The sequence below is a fragment of the Pyrgilauda ruficollis genome, unplaced genomic scaffold (assembly GCF_017590135.1).
Source record: "Pyrgilauda ruficollis isolate IOZ18807 unplaced genomic scaffold, ASM1759013v1 scaffold95, whole genome shotgun sequence".
In the NCBI taxonomy this organism is placed as follows: Eukaryota; Metazoa; Chordata; class Aves; order Passeriformes; family Passeridae; genus Pyrgilauda; species Pyrgilauda ruficollis.
The window spans coordinates 1,583,083-1,599,267 of record NW_024531599.1 but is presented as its reverse complement, the minus strand read 5'-3'; the positions used below and the strand labels follow the sequence as shown (position 1 = coordinate 1,599,267).

The 16,185-nt window shown below is 52.5% G+C and overlaps 1 protein-coding gene across 1 annotated transcript in view; it reads left to right on the top strand.

Moving 5' to 3' along the window:
• Positions 1-16,185, top strand: part of CACNA1S (calcium voltage-gated channel subunit alpha1 S) — a 51,934-nt gene that overhangs the window by 9,501 nt on the left and 26,248 nt on the right. Inside the window, 9 exon segments of the mRNA XM_041489593.1 lie at positions 5,738-5,877; positions 6,381-6,514; positions 7,525-7,677; positions 8,204-8,409; positions 9,522-9,625; positions 11,342-11,490; positions 12,441-12,522; positions 13,012-13,172; positions 15,850-16,075. Of these exon segments, the coding sequence (XP_041345527.1) occupies positions 5,738-5,877; positions 6,381-6,514; positions 7,525-7,677; positions 8,204-8,409; positions 9,522-9,625; positions 11,342-11,490; positions 12,441-12,522; positions 13,012-13,172; positions 15,850-16,075 (1,355 nt within the window).

Here is a 16,185-nt window from a genome sequence, read left to right as displayed (position 1 = left end):
GTTTAGAGTTATGCACCAAAGAATTACAGGATTACAAATAGATGAAAAATATAAAAGCTGGAATCCTAAGGCATCACAAGGAGAGTCGCAGGAAGAGAGGATTCCTAGGAGACCTCTGCTGCCACTGCCTTCCTGCAAGACTGGAAAACCTGCAGAGCAGCCACACTCTGAGCTTCCATGACCAGCCAGGGAAGAGATGCACTCAGAGTCTACACTAGATTTACAGTTATCTCATGAAACCTTGGTTAATCAGAACTCATTTATGGGGGTGAAAAAATTAAATACCATAAGAATGAAAATAATGAAATAACCATAACCATAAATTTTCTAATAATCCATTTTGCTTTGTCCTGGAAGAAGTATGAAATGTTTCATTTCAACACATTACATTACTACGCTTTCTATATTAGATTTCTTTTGATCCAGAATGTTTTTTAAATCCTGTTTGTATCTGATTTTGTCTTTTTCTAACGGAATCACAACATTTTCTTCAACACTGATGAAATTATTTTGACTTTTCAACTTGTTCAGTAATTCACAGCATTTATTTTCATTTTCTGGAAACGTGAGTTCAAGTTCTGGAAACTTGAGTTTCCAGAGTCTGAAATCCCACTGTTTTTCACTGGAAACCTTACTCCAGGAGCAAGCAGCTTCAGAGTGTGTTTAGCAAGGCAGGTTATTAACAGGGATTCACCCAAGAAAATACAGATGGCTGTGTGTGACCTGGCTGCCCGACCTCTGTTTATGAGCAGTGAAGAAATAAATTTAGAGTACAGTTCATCTCCCAGGGCAGCTGAGCCATTTCTGCAGCTGCAGTGGGTGGTGTCTGACATGCTGCACACACTGAAATATCTGGTTTTCATAGAAACATAGAATTGTAACATGGTTTGGGTCACGAGGCTCATTCTACCACTTGCCATGGGCAGGGACACCTTCCACCTTCAACCTGCCCCAGGCTGCTCCCAGCCCTGTCCAGCCTGGCCTTGGGCACTCCCAGGGATGGGGCAGCCACAGCTGCTCTGGGCACCCTGTGCCAGGGCCTGCCCACCCTCACAGGGAAGGAATTTTTTCCTAAAATCTAATCTAAACCCGCTATATTTTGTTATTTGAAAGAGGTATTTTATATCTCTTTTATTATTTGGTGTTTCAGAGGATTTTCTTTGGCTGGGGCCACACAAGAGGGAGGCAGGAGGAGTGGCCAGGCCCCAAATTCTGCTCCCCCTCACTCAGGTGTGAATCCTTAAGCTGCCCCTTCAGTGTGAGGATGCTCAGTGCTGGTCCTGAGCCCTGGGACACTCGGGCAGCCCAGAGCCAGCACTGGGCTCAGGGACACCTCATCCCTGGCCACAGCAGTTCCCTCTGCCAGGGGAGCCCGGGAGCAGCACTGACCTGAGTGGGCTGAGCTGGGGTGTCAGCCAGCTGTGAGATATGGGAGATATTTGCATTTATTATAGAATGGTTTGGGTGAGAACAGACCTTCAAGCCCTTCTCATTCCCCCTCAAACCATGGGGGACACCTCCCACTGCCCCAGGCTGCTCCCAGCCCTGTCCAGCCTGGCCTTGGGCACTTCCAGGGACCCAGGGGCAGCCCCAGCTGCTCTGGGCACCTGTGCCAGGGTCTCCCCACCCTCACAGGGAACACTTTTTCCCTAATATTCAAATGTACTCTCTGTCGATATTTTGTTATTTGAAAGAGGTATTTTATATCTCTTTTATTATTTGGTGTTTCAGAGGATTTTCTTTGGCTGGGGCCACACAAGAGGGAGGCAGGAGGAGTGGCCAGGCCCCAAATTCTGCTCCCCCTCACTCAGGTGTGAATCCTTAAGCTGCCCCTTCAGTGTGAGGATGCTCAGTGCTGGTCCTGAGCCCTGGGACACTCGGGCAGCCCAGAGCCAGCACTGGGCTCAGGGACACCTCATCCCTGGCCACAGCAGTTCCCTCTGCCAGGGGAGCCCGGGAGCAGCACTGACCTGAGTGGGCTGAGCTGGGGTGTCAGCCAGCTGTGAGATATGGGAGATATTTGCATTTATTATAGAATGGTTTGGGTGAGAACAGACCTTCAAGCCCTTCTCATTCCCCCTCAAACCATGGGGGACACCTCCCACTGCCCCAGGCTGCTCCCAGCCCTGTCCAGCCTGGCCTTGGACACCTCCAGGGACCCAGGGGCAGCCCCAGCTGCTCTGGGCACCTGTGCCAGGGTCTTCCCACCCTCACAGGGAACACTTTTTTCCTAATATTCAAATGTACTCTCTGTCCATTTTCAGTTTAAAGTTTTTCCCCACCAGTGGGACTCAAGGGTGGCTGCTTGGAGGGAGGCCCCCCTGTCAGACCACCCAAAAGCAGCTGTCCTGAGCCCTATGGGCTTTGTAGGAATGTCAGGTAGGATGTGGGGCGTAGGGAGTGGGGGACAGAGCTGGAGCTCAAACTGTCAAGAAGACAATTTAAGTAGCATGAGTAATGGCCTGTGTGCAGGCATGCTGCTGGTGTCACAGATAATGGCTTTAGGGATTTTAGGTAGCACAAATGTTTGATGGCAAGTAGTATGCTTCTGAAAACCCACCATTCTGGGTTGCATCTCAGCCCTGGGGTTGGGGAATTCCTGTGTTTCCAAAGCCTGGACAAAGCCCCAGGTACAATTCAGTGACAGGAATGTGGGGGTGTGATGCAGTTGCAGGACTCACAGCTTTTCATCTGCTCTGGGGAGCTGCAGTTACCTGAGTCCTGTGTGATGCCTGTCACCCCAGGGCTGTGCCATCTCAGGAACACAGGAACAGTTGCTTTTGGGCAGCTGGCTGGTGTCCCACAGTCCCTGAGCAGAGTTTGCTGTCCACTGCTGGTTTTCAAGAGCTATTGGGCTCTGTGCCTGGAGGTTGGCATGGAGGAGAATCGTGATTGCATGTGGTTTCCTAGAGCTTGGGGTCACCCTGGATCTCCTGGAGTCTTCCAGGAGCTGTGACAATGGGCAACACTACTGCATGTCTGCATGCACACACTCGATAAAACCGCAGAAAATGCAGCTGCTCTGGTACTGGCACCTGGAGGGGAGCACATGCAGCTCTGTGAGCTACCCCTGCCTCCCTCTGTCTTGGTTAGAATAGCCAGGTGTCTGCTAAGGAAGGCAGGGGACTTCCTTGGAATGTAAACCCCCTCCCTCTAAATTATTAAAATTTTTAAACTAAGGGGTTCTCAGGCAAAGATATGGGAATAGGAATAACAGTTCTTTACTAGGAAAATTAAATACACAAATGCAATAGTACAAAACAAACCACTGCCAGAGTCAGAGCAGGAGCTGACCCCCTGTGTGTCAGGGTGGTGGCACAGTCCCATCCCATGGGGGCTCAGCCCTCCTGCAGTGCCAGCTGTGCTTCTGCTGGAGCAGGGATCCTGCACAAGGCTGCAGTTTTCCTCTGAAGCTCCAGGGCTGCTGGAGATGGGCCTGCTCTCCCTCTGGGAATGCAGGGCAGGAGAAAGCTGCTCCTCTGGGAATGCCCTGGGCAAAGGCTGCTGGGGTGTTCCAGGCTCAGATTGTATCCAGGTAGGAATGCTGGGCTCCTGCCCTGGGCGGAGCATCTCCCCATGGGATGCTGGAATTTGATCAGCCATGCAGGGACACTCAGTGGCCATGGACAGCAGAGATCTCCTGGAGGGAGGATTGGCTGTGGGAGAGATAAAGAAAACTGCCCCATGGACAGCAGAGAACTGCCCAGCTCTGACAGATGGGGATAGAATTCACACCCCCAGCCACATCTTGCAACCTAAGACAGGGACTTATAAGAAAGATGGAGACAAAGTTTTTAATAGGGTCTATTGCTGTAGGACAGAGGGTGATGGTTTTAAACTGAAGGAGGATAGATTTAGATTAGTTATAAGAAAAAAAAATTATACATTTATGGTGTTGAGACCCTGGTACAAGTTGCCCAGAGAAGCTGGAAATTTGCTGTTATGTCCCTCCCAGGCTGGGGGAGGGTGGCTGGGGGCAGGGATCTGCCTGCTGCCTCTTCCTTGGCCCAGGTTTGAACCTTGCTGCTCCTCACTGGCTGCACCTGATACTCCTGAAGCTGTCCAAGCACTGTTCATCTGCTGTGGACTTCTCAAAGGGACTTCTTGGGACCACCTTTTGATACTGGGCAAGGAGTTTTCAGAGGAAAATCCCTTCAAGTGAGAGACTGAGTCTGTTCTGCTGGGAAATCAGGGCATGGAATTGACTTTTGCAGTGCTGGATCCTGACATCAGCCTCAGCAGCTGCATCCCACTCCAGGCTGCATCCTGACGCTCACCAGCCCCAGCAGCTGCAGGGCTGCTGCAGCTTGCAGTGGGCTTTCCTGTTTTTCCTCTGCAGCTGGGGAGACACCCCACCACACCAGTGGCTGCTGGCATGGCTCTGCAGCCCCTCCATACCTGAAATGATCCTCATGGCAGTTGTGTTTGCATGGGATTGCAAGGACAGGCTTTGGGTGACAGTCTGGGGGGCATTTGTCCCCTCAGGGTGGGAGGTGAGCAGTGTTGAGTTGTTGTAGCTAAAACCTTGAAGACAGAGGCAGTGCCAGGATCTCTGCTCTTACCCTAGCTGCCCTCAGATCCAACAAGAAATGGCATTGTGTGGGTGACAGTCATGTGGGGACACAGCACAGTCACTGCTTTTGGAGACATTAATTGAGCCAGCAATGCTTCTCCCTTGAGCTCCAGCCCTGGCTTTGTAAAAGGAGAGGATTTTCCATTTGGCAGGGCATGGGGACCCTGGGAGGAAGCTGTGCTCACAGCACTACAGTATTCCCCAGTGAAGATTCACTCCCAGTTTGGTCTCAGAGAGACGTTTCTGCCTTTCTGAGGGCAATTCCCTGGAGATCCTGAGCAGTGATGCTCCTTGTCCTTCAGGGGATAAAAGCTGAGGAGAGGGACCAGGAAACACCAGAAATATAAATAGCACTGTCCACCTGGCTGCTTCAGGAGGCTTTTAGTCCCAGTCGGGAAGGGACATTGTCAGCAAGGGCAGTGATGGCAGTGACAGGCAGAGCCAGCTGGGCACAGGCAGCTCTTGGCTGTGCTCCAGGGACAGATGAGCTGCCCTGGCCCAGCAGCTGCAGGGCTGTGCCAAGCCCCTGCAGTGGGGTGCCAGGTCCTGCCTGGGAGGGGGTGCAGCACCTCTGCCCAGTGAGCCCCAGGCCCATTTCTAGCTGGTCACTTTGCCAGGCAAATGTCTGGCATTAAGCAGGAGTCCTTGAGCCCAAGGCCTCCATTCCCTGGGAGCTTTCTCATCATCCCAGGCAAAAGGGGAGCCATGGTACAGCTGGCTTGTCCCACAGTGACTGTGTGGGGACTCCAGGACAGATCCAGTGAGCCCTCAGCTGGAGAGGATGAGAAGGTGTCAGTGCTGCATGTAGGAGGAAGGCTGTGGGGGGAACGAGAGGATGAGCAGCAGGGAGGAGAGCCAGAGAGGAGCAGTGCCCTGGGCCAGGCACCTTCAGGTGGCTTTGCTGGAGCAGTTTAGAGGAACCCTCAGGGCAGGGTCCTGGCAGGGGCCATTAAAGGGCTGAGGGGATCGTGCTGCAGGCCAGAGAGTGGCATGTGGGGCTCAGCATGCCACCTTTGTCCCCAGGGTCCCCTTGGTGTGTGTAGGGGTGGCAGAAGGGGCTAGTCCAAAGTCACTGGTGAGGATGACAGGATGAGGATGTCACCAGGGGAGGTGACAGTCTGTTCTAATGGAGCATTCTCTCCTGCTTGCCTTTGCAATCCCCAGGAGAAGATTGAATATGCCTTCCTCATCTTCTTTGCCATCGAGGCCATGCTGAAGATAATTGCCTACGGCTTCCTTTTCCACACGGATGCCTATCTCCGAAACGGCTGGAATGTGCTCGACTTTTCCATTGTGACTCTAGGGTACCGAAAAGGGGGAAGGCTGCTGCTGCTGCTCAGCTTGTGCCAAGCCTCTTCCACAGCCAGTTTTTATGGTGATTGCAATGTGTTTGGGGACACCTCCTCGACTCAGTTCATGGCCTTCTCCTGTGAGCCCCCTGTTCCTGTTCTGAAATCCCTTGGGATCCTCTCTAACTCTGATTTCTTCCTATCTCTACTCCTTCATGCCTTGTAGGTCTCCTTGCCCTGGGGAAAGGTGGTGACGTGGGGTCCTCCAGGGTTTGCACGTGGGGTGGGAGCTCCCTGGCTGTCAGCAATGTAGCTGAGCCCAGGAGCTGGCATTGCCAAGATCTGCCCCTGGGCGAGGCTGAGCATGGCTGGCAGTCCTGACCTTGCTTTGCTGCCTGCAGAGCTCTGAAATCCTTAGCTCAGATTTCTCAGTCTCCATTCTCACACCCTTTTCTTTTTCCTTGTCCTCCCTTCTGCTTCTCCTCGTCCCTCCCCTCCCTGTACCCTGGCTCTTTCAGGCTCATCACCATGACCCTGGAGCAGGTCAATGTGAAGCAGGCAGGGCCTTCGGGGGGAAAAGGCGGCTTTGACGTGAAGGCGCTGCGAGCGTTCCGCGTGCTGAGACCCCTGCGCCTGGTGTCCGGAGTGCCAAGTGCGTGCTGGCTGCCTGCTGCTGGGGGCTGGACACACCCTCTGGGCCTGGCCAGGGTGGGGAGCCATGGGACAGGTTTCTTGTTGTTGCTGGATCCAGCCCAGCCACGAAGAATGTGTAGGGGAAGCACGGGTTGTTGCTTGTTCCTGCAGCTGGTGGTTGTCAGCCCTGGGGAGCTGCAGGGTGGCACACATCTGGCTGCCTCTGTGGCTCAGTGGCAGTACCTTTGGGTGACCAGGATCTTGCTCTGGTTTCTCAGAGCAGGGATCTTCTTCTGTAGCTCATTAATACAGCCAGGATGAGAGCACCAGAACAAAGGGAGGGGCATGAAGCAGCCTTCAGCACTGCCTGACTCTGTTGTGCCCTTCCACATGCTTTCCTGGTGGGTAGAAGTGAAATAGGGGTCTCCTCGAGCCAGGTCTCATAAGCTCTTGGAGATCTATATCACACCCAAGATAGCTCAGCTATCCTAGAAGGCATAAAATCAGCAGGATGGCTTCTGTGGTAGTGTTGGAAAGAAAAAAGTTTTAATACAAGGCAAAATAACAAAACTCTTTAGAGAAAAAGACCGAGCCAGGTGCAAGAGGTTCTTGCTCCTGGTAAAACACCTCACAAAAGCCATTAGTTTCTTTGTTCTCTTCTTTTTCTAGTAAATTGCTCAGGCGGGACTTTTTGGCTTCTGTCCAATTGGCTGTCCTTAAGTTTGAGGTGAAGTCCCCCAGGTCCTATGAGATGCCTTTTCACCTCCTAATTGAGGAGAAAAACCTCTGGGCTTATTTCCTTTTTAAGGAAACAAAGGATAGTTTTGTCACTCTGTCAACAAGGGGCACATTCCTACAAAGAAGAAAGGATTTTCTCCTTCAGAGATCTCAGACCCGCCCCACCCGTGCCCCTATTCCCTTGGCAAGGGGCATTTCAAAGGCTGCTTGTTGGTGGGCTGGCAGTGATACAAGGTGCACCCAACACTGTTTAGGAAGGGGTTGACCTCCTCTCCCCTCATCTTTGTGCAGGCCTTCAGGTCGTCCTGAACTCCATCATCAAGGCCATGGTGCCCCTGCTGCACATCGCCCTGCTGGTCCTCTTCATGATCATCATCTACGCCATCGTGGGGCAGGAGCTCTTCAAGGGCAGGATGCACAAGACCTGCTACTACCTCGGGACAGGTGGAGCTGTGGTGGGGAGTGCAGCAGGACTCTCTCTGTCTGGTGCTGTGAGACCACAGGGACTCTATGTTTGGTAGAAAGTGTGGTCAGGCCAGCATCAGGCCTGGGAGTGTGGCAGGACTGAGGGATGTCTGAAACAGCACCTAGCTGGGTGTGAGGGGTGGTGAAAGGGGCCCTTTAACTGGTTTGAGCTATGCAAGAAAAAAGTTTGGAAGAGTTCTGTTCTTTTCCCTCTCATTCTTCACCCTTTTTTTTTTTTTTTTTGGTTTTGCACACTTAGAAACACGGATCTGTGAGTTAGTTTTTGTCTTAGTGTCCATGGCTTTCTGAACTCTCAACACATCAACCTTTTCCCTGAGGTAGAAGCAGCTGTGAGCAAGCCCAGCCCTGGAGCCCATGGGCTGTGGTGTCTTCTGCCTGCACACAGAGCAGATGGAGCTGAGCAGGGAGCAGTTTGGAGCGGGAGGAAGTGTGTGCTGCTGTGTTTGCCCTGACCTGCCGCTCACACCATGGCTTTGCCCCTCAGATGTGATTGCCACGGTGGGCTCAGAGAAGCCAGCCCCGTGCACCAGCTCGGGCCACGGGCGGCACTGCAGCATCAACGGCAGCGAGTGCCGCGGCGGCTGGCCCGGGCCCAACAACGGCATCACCCACTTCGACAACTTCGGCTTTGCCATGCTCACCGTCTACCAGTGCATCACCATGGAGGGCTGGACTGAGGTCCTCTACTGGGTATGTGCCTGGCCTTCAAAACACAGCTGTCTGCTAAGGAAGGCAGGAGCCACCCCTGAAATGGGAAATGTTAACCCCCTCCCTCCAAACTGTTATAATTTTGAAACTAAGGGGCTCTCAGGGAAAGATATGGGAATAGGAATAACAGTTCTTTACTAGGAAAATTAAATATTATATATTTATTATATATATTTTATATATATATATTATATTTACTAGGAAAATTAAAAATTACAAATGCAATAGTAAAAACAAACAAACAAAAAAAATCCACTTCCAGAGTCAGAATCCAACCTGACCCTCTGTGTGTCAGGGTGGTGGCACAGTCCCATCCCATGGGGGCTCAGCCCTCCTGCCATGCCAGCTGTGCTTCTGCTGGAGCAGGGATCCTGCACAAGGCTGCAGTTTTCCTCTGAAGCTCCAGGGCTGCTGGAGATGGGCCTGCTCTCCCTCTGGGAATGCAGGGCAGGAGAAAGCTGCTCCTCTGGGAATGCAGTGGGCAAAGGCTGCTGGGGTGTTCCAGGCTCAGATTGTATCCAGGTAGGAATGCTGGGCTCCTGCCCTGGGCGGAGCATCTCCCCATGGGATGCTGGAATTTGATCAGCCATGCAGGGACACTCAGTGGCCATGAACAGCAGAGATCTGCTGGAGGGAGGATTGGCTGTGGGAGAGATAAAGGAAACTGCCCCATGAACAGCAGAGAACTGCCCCACCTCTAACTGATGGCAAATAGAATACACACCCCCATTTCCTTCCTAAGACAACAGGAGATTGCTCCAGCTCCCACCCTGTGAAGGGGTATGGGCCAGGCACAGCAATGACTGGTGGATGCTCCTCCAGCAAAGCCCATGTTCTCCAGTCCTTGGGAGACAGTCATGCTGAAGCTTAGGCTTGGGGCTGATGTTTAAATCTGCCCCCAAAATGTTTGGGTCTGGAGGTAAACCAGACACAGAGTTCTAGGCAGCCAGGGCTTGGAGCCAGGGTTATGTGCCACCATCCCAAGCACTGCTTTTGGAGGGGGCAAAGATCCCAGAGGCTGCTGAGGTACTCTAAGGGGAAACAGATGGAGGACAATGCCTTCAGAATATTTCAGCTGCATCTCTCCTTGCCAGGTAAATGATGCCATGGGAAATGAATGGCCCTGGATCTACTTTGTCAGCCTTATCTTGCTTGGCTCCTTCTTTGTACTCAACCTGGTTCTGGGGGTGCTCAGTGGGTAAGTGCCACCCTATCCTTTCTTCCAGCAGAAGAGTTTTAACTGGTTTCGACTATACAAGAAAAAAGCCTGAAAAAAGCCTGGAAAAGTTCTTTTCTCTCTCTCATTCCTCACCTTTTTTTTTTTTTTTTTTCTTTTTTTTTTTTTTTTTTTTTTTTTTTTTTTTTTTTTTTTTTTTGTTTGTTTGTTTTTTGTTTTGTTTTGTTTTGTTTTGCATGCTTAGAAACACTGATCTGTGAGCTACTTTTTGTGTTAACGTCCATGGCTTTCTGAGGTTTTAGCCCAACTCTCAACACATCAATCTTTTCCCTGAGGCAGAAGCAGCTGTGTGCAAGCCCAGCCCTGGAGCCCATGGACTCTGGTGCACACAGAGCAGATGGAGCTGAGCAGGGAGCAGGCACCCCAGGGCTGTGGGTCTGGGCACTCCTCACCTCCAGCTCCCTCCTGCTGTGAGCACACACAGCCTTCTCCTGGCCAGCCTAAGGAGAACATCTCTGATGAGTGCAAGGCATCCAAGGGAAGGATTGTTAGTCTAATTACTGCTTCAGCAGTCTCATCCAAGTACACCAATGAGCTGTCATCAGTCTGTTTTGACAATCTAGGCCAAATTCAATTAGTGTTAATTCCCCCCGTAGTACAGTTAAAACCTGAGATATTACACTCAACCTACCGTGCATTGCTGTGGGACTGCTACCATCCCAATTTTGTTGCTGGGAAATACATGTTGTCCTGAGAAGTGAGGGGGGCTTTTCTCCTCAGGTCTGTGTAGGGTCAGGGTCTTTTTTATGTTTCAGTCCTTGTTTGTGCAAGTGGATCACACTCATCACCTCTGTTAGTTCACAGTGTTAGTTATACCCTAATTACTTGGATTTGTTAGGCTTCTTTTATGATAAGAACCATGCCACAGTAGCATTAAAACAAATTGGGTGTTACTAGACCTAAAACAAGTTTAAAAGCACAAGATAAACCACAGGAACCTGATGCTTGTCTGGAGTTGACTGTAGCTGCAGGACAAGCTGGACTATAGTCATCTGATCCTGGAGCAGTTGCTGGCACAGAAACATTCTGAAATATTTTTGCAAATACAACTAAATTATGTTTGAGATCAGGAAAATTATTGTTATAGTGTCTGGGACCTGTTACTAACACATGGCAACACCAGCAGGGCTGGGTAGCAGGTCTGCAGTCCTGCCAGGCACCAGAGGAAGGAAATTAATTGAAAGAGAGCAGGAAGAGTGGGCAAGGACAAGGGCAGACCTATCCTTTTCATGTTACCGTGACAAGAGTGCCCTGTTTACCTGCCATGTGATGAACTCACCTTCTACATATGGACAGCTTTTTGCCCCCCAGGTGGGTGAGAGCCCACTCTGATGGGGAACTGTCCTGGCCAGCTGTCAGTTGGCTGTCCAGCTGTAGCACCCTGCAGTGAGAAGGTCCCAAAGAGCAGCAGTGGTGGGGAAGGAGCCCTGACTGCCATTGGCAGGTGGTGAGTCCCCATGACCTTGGCAAGAAGGAGGAAAGTCCCTGGAGCAGTGTAGTGGCAGTGCTGGTGTGTCTTGGTTTGAAAAGCTTACACACCCCCAGCCAACCTAACACATGGTGGCAGGGTGTTTCAGGGCTTTCCTACAAGGCCTGTCCTAGCACAGAGCTGTGGCTCCTGAGAGTTGCTGAGTTGCTTAGGCCATCCCCTGAGTCTCTGCTCTTGTCCTGTCACAGCGAGTTCACCAAGGAGCGCGAGAAGGCCAAGTCGCGGGGAACGTTCCAGAAGCTGCGGGAGAAGCAGCAGCTGGAGGAGGATCTGAAGGGCTACATGGACTGGATCACCCACGCAGAGGTCATGGACAGTGATCGGGCCAGGGGAGAAGGTACCAGCTCTGCTTGCTCAGAGACCCTTGGCCTGAGGGTTGGGTTGCTAATGCTGACCACCCAGAGAGGCAAGGTGGGAGTCTGTGAAGAAGTCACAAAGACTCATTTTGCCTGAAAACCCACAAAACAAAATGCTTTGACTTCTGCAGGACAGTTTCCTTCCTCTGTTTTTTTTTTTTTTTTTACATTTCCTGATCAATTTGGTTGATTCTGACCCAAACTAGCAATAATGTATCCGTGATGGTAAATCTCCATTTCAACCACAGTGTTTAATATTTGCAGGCCACAAGCAAGGCCTGAGTCTCCTTTGGCAAGTGGGGCTGAAAAGGCCATGAGGAGCATGTGCCCTTGGTGTGCAAGGATACAGTCAGGGCCACAAGCTCTCACGCTAGCAGATGCATAAATTTCTTGCCATCACTTGACAGTTTCCAGGGCCCAGGGAAGGAGGTGGATATAGAGGCATCTAGCCAACAGCTCAGCAAAGCCTGGGGAGTTCTACCCGAGCCACAGGGTTTGCTGTGCCACCCTTCCTGGTGAAAGCACTTTTGATGCCTCAAGCTGAGTGATGCATGTGTGCAAAGAGCCTTGGGGAGCAGTGGGACAGACAAAAAACCTCTTCCAGAGCTGTGGCCCGTGTTCTGTTCAGCTTTTGCTCAGATCCCAGCTAGCCCCAGTTTTTCCATGCTGGGGTGCTTGCTGCTGTCCCTCTCTGGGCTGCTGCTGCTCCTCCTGCAGGGCAGCAGTTTCTCATGCCTCATGCTTGGTTTGCATCTGACCCTCAAGGCCTTCTGCCCAAACTTTGGTTGCTGACTCCCTGGGATGGCACTGCTTGGTGGGGATTATTCACTTCTGATGGGGAAGCTCTTCCTGATGTACTTTTCAAAGAGGTTGCCTCCCACATGTTCTTCCCAAGGGCTCAGAGAAAAGCCTATGATGTCATTCCCTCTAGGTATGATGCCATCGGATGAAGGAGGGTCAGAGACAGAGAGCTTGTATGAAATTGAGGGCATGAACAAGTGGATTCTCTTCTTGTAAGTATGCCCTGACTGAACCCTCTGCTTGCATGTGGGCTTCCACTGTCTCTCATTTGCTGGCCCAGCTGGGCCAGGCTTTCCTGGTCAGCCCCCTGTTTTTGGCAGGGACTGGTGCATGGGGGAGATGCAAACATTGGGGTAGCAAACAGGAAATTTGGCTATGGTACTGGCAAAAAGTTGCTCAAGGTGGACACTGTCTTTGCTGTGGGACCAGGCTCCCAGCTCCTCCCATGGCCTGTGCAGCATGGTGTGGAATTTAGGAGCTGTGCCTGCAAGCCTGCCCTGTGAGAGGGGCTGGAGGCCAAAACTGAGCCAGGAGGCTGAATGAGCTGCAGTGCCTGAGTGACTGCACTGAGTTCCAGGGGCAGGTTATGGTCCTCATCCCTTTTCAGGGAGGGAGCAGGGGTGGCTTTGTCCTGCAGGCACAGCCCGAGGGACTGGGTCTGGCCCACTGTCAGCTCTGCTGATCCTTTGCCTTCTCTCCAGCCGTCAGTGGAGGCGTTGGAACCGAATGTTTCGTAGGAAGTGCAGGGATGTGGTGAAGTCCAAGTTCTTCTACTGGCTTGTCATCCTGATGGTGGCACTGAACACCCTCTCCATCGCCTCCGAGCACCACTTCCAGCCAGAGTGGCTGACACGGGTGCAAGGTGAGCAAAGAGCCTCCATTTCAACCACAGTGTTTAATATTTGCAGACCACAAGCAAGGCCTGAGTCTCCTTTGGCAAGTGGGGCTGAAAAGGCCATGAGGAGCATGTGCCCTTGGTGTGCAAGGATACAGTCAGGGCCACAAGCTCTCACGCTAGCAGATGCATAAATTTCTTGCCATCACTTGACAGTTTCCAGGGCCCAGGGAAGGAGGTGGATATAGAGGCATCTAGCCAACAGCTCAGCAAAGCCTGAGGAGTTCTACCCCAGAGGCACAGGGTTTGCTGTGCCACCCTTCCTGGTGAAAGCACTTTTGATGCCTCAAATCCGTGATGGTAAATCTCCATTTCAACCACAGTGTTTAATATTTGCAGACCACAAGCAAGGCCTGAGTCTCCTTTGGCAAGTGGGGCTGAAAAGGCCATGAGGAGCATGTGCCCTTGGTGTGCAAGGATACAGTCAGGGCCACAAGCTCTCACGCTAGCAGATGCATAAATTTCTTGCCATCACTTGACGTTTTCCAGGGATTAAAAGTGGCCCAGGGAAGGAGGTGGATATAGAGGCATCTAGCCAACAGCTCAGCAAAGCCTGGGGAGTTCTACCCGAGCCACAGGGTTTGCTGTGCCACCCTTCCTGGTGAAAGCACTTTTGATGCCTCAAGCTGAGTGATGCATGTGTGCAAAGAGCCTTGGGGAGCAGTGGGACAGACAAAAAACCTCTTCCAGAGCTGTGGCCCGTGTTCTGTTCAGCTTTTGCTCAGATCCCAGCTAGCCCCAGTTTTTCCATGCTGGGGTGCTTGCTGCTGTCCCTCTCTGGGCTGCTGCTGCTCCTCCTGCAGGGCAGCAGTTTCTCATGCCTCGTGCTTGGTTTGCATCTGACCCTCAAGGCCTTCTGCCCAAACTTTGGTTGCTGACTCCCTGGGATGGCACTGCTTGGTGGGGATTATCCACTTCTGATGGGGAAGTTCTTCCTGATGTACTTTTCAAAGAGGTTGCCTCCCACATGTTCTTCCCAAGGGCTCCGAGAAAAGCCTGTGATGTCATTCCCTCTAGGTATGATGCCATCGGATGAAGGAGGGTCAGAGACAGAGAGCTTGTATGAAATTGAGGGCATGAACAAGTGGATTCTCTTCTTGTAAGTATGCCCTGACTGAACCCTCTGCTTGCATGTGGGCTTCCACTGTCTCTCATTTGCTGGCCCAGCTGGGCCAGGCTTTCCTGGTCAGCCCCCTGTTTTTGGCAGGGACTGGTGCATGGGGGAGATGCAAACATTGGGGTAGCAAACAGGAAATTTGGCTATGGTACTGGCAAAAAGTTGCTCAAGGTGGACACTGTCTTTGCTGTGGGACCAGGCTCCCAGCTCCTCCCATGGCCTGTGCAGCATGGTGTGGAATTTAGGAGCTGTGCCTGCAAGCCTGCCCTGTCAGAGGGGCTGGAGGCCAAAACTGAGCCAGGAGGCTGAATGAGCTGCAGTGCCTGAGTGACTGCACTGAGTTCCAGGGGCAGGTTATGGTCCTCATCCCTTTTCAGGGAGGGAGCAGGGGTGGCTTTGTCCTGCAGGCACAGCCCGAGGGACTGGGTCTGGCCCACTGTCAGCTCTGCTGATCCTTTGCCTTCTCTCCAGCCGTCAGTGGAGGCGTTGGAACCGAATGTTTCGTAGGAAGTGCAGGGATGTGGTGAAGTCCAAGTTCTTCTACTGGCTTGTCATCCTGATGGTGGCACTGAACACCCTCTCCATCGCCTCCGAGCACCACTTCCAGCCAGAGTGGCTGACACGGGTGCAAGGTGAGCAAAGAGCCTGAGAGAGGAGAGCGCAGGACCCCATGCTGCCCCAGAGAGCTGTGTGGGCTCCTGCTGTGAGTACACAGCCACGCTGGCACAGCACAGGCTCTCAGGCACACACAGAGCCTGCACTGACTGTGTGTGTGCTCCTTGCTGTCATACAGCTCACACTGACCACGCTCTGTACTCCTAGGGACATGATCTTTCAAGGTGAGAACACAGAACGTGTCCATTGGCATCTCTGCACACGTGGCACACACTCAAGCCATGCAGCCACACACATTTGTGCATGCAGCCCCACTGACTGCACCTCCACACACCCACACACCCCCCGAGGCACACAGAGCACAGGTGTGCACACACACACACCCAGAGGCACACAGAGCACAGGTGTGCACACACACACACCCAGAGGCACACAGAGCACAGATGTGCACACACACTGCTCTCACACAGAGGCACACAGAGCACAGGTGTGCACACACACACACTCAGAGTCACATGGAGTACAGATGTGCACACACACAGAGCTTGCACCCAGAGGCATGTGGAACACAGGTGTGCACAGACACAGAGCTCAGCCCAGGTACACACAGCTCATACCCAGAGGCACACAGAGCACAGGTGTGCACACACACAGAGCTCAGCCCCATGTACCCATGCACAGCCCACATGCCCACCCTGCATGGACTCGTGTGCACTGCACAGGTGTGTGCTCACACACACAAGCATGCAGCTGCACATCACTCTCTCATTTTCCTCCCCTCTGTGGTCCCCAAAAACCAGCAGCTCAGGACTCGGTGTGCCAGAGGAGGGTGAGCAGCTCTGCCCTCCTTTCCTGGCTGCCTGCCATGCTGGGTTGAGGTCCCTGCTCTGACAGGCTGCCTCTCCCACCCAGACAATGCCAACCGGCTGCTGCTCGCCCTCTTTGTGGCCGAGATGCTGCTGAAGATGTACGCGCTGGGGCTGCGCCAGTACTTCATGTCGCTCTTCAACCGCTTCGACTGCTTCGTGGTGTGCTCGGGCATCCTGGAGACCATCCTGGTGGAGCTGGGCACCCTGTCCCCCCTGGGCATCTCCGTGCTGCGCTGCATCCGCCTCCTGCGCATCTTCAAGATCACCAGGTTGGGAGGGAGCTGGGTGTGTGGGGCTGAGCTGTGTGTGTGCATGCACACCTGTGCACCCTGTGCCTCTGAGTGTGAGCTCTGTGTGTGTATCAGGGGCTGAGCTGTGT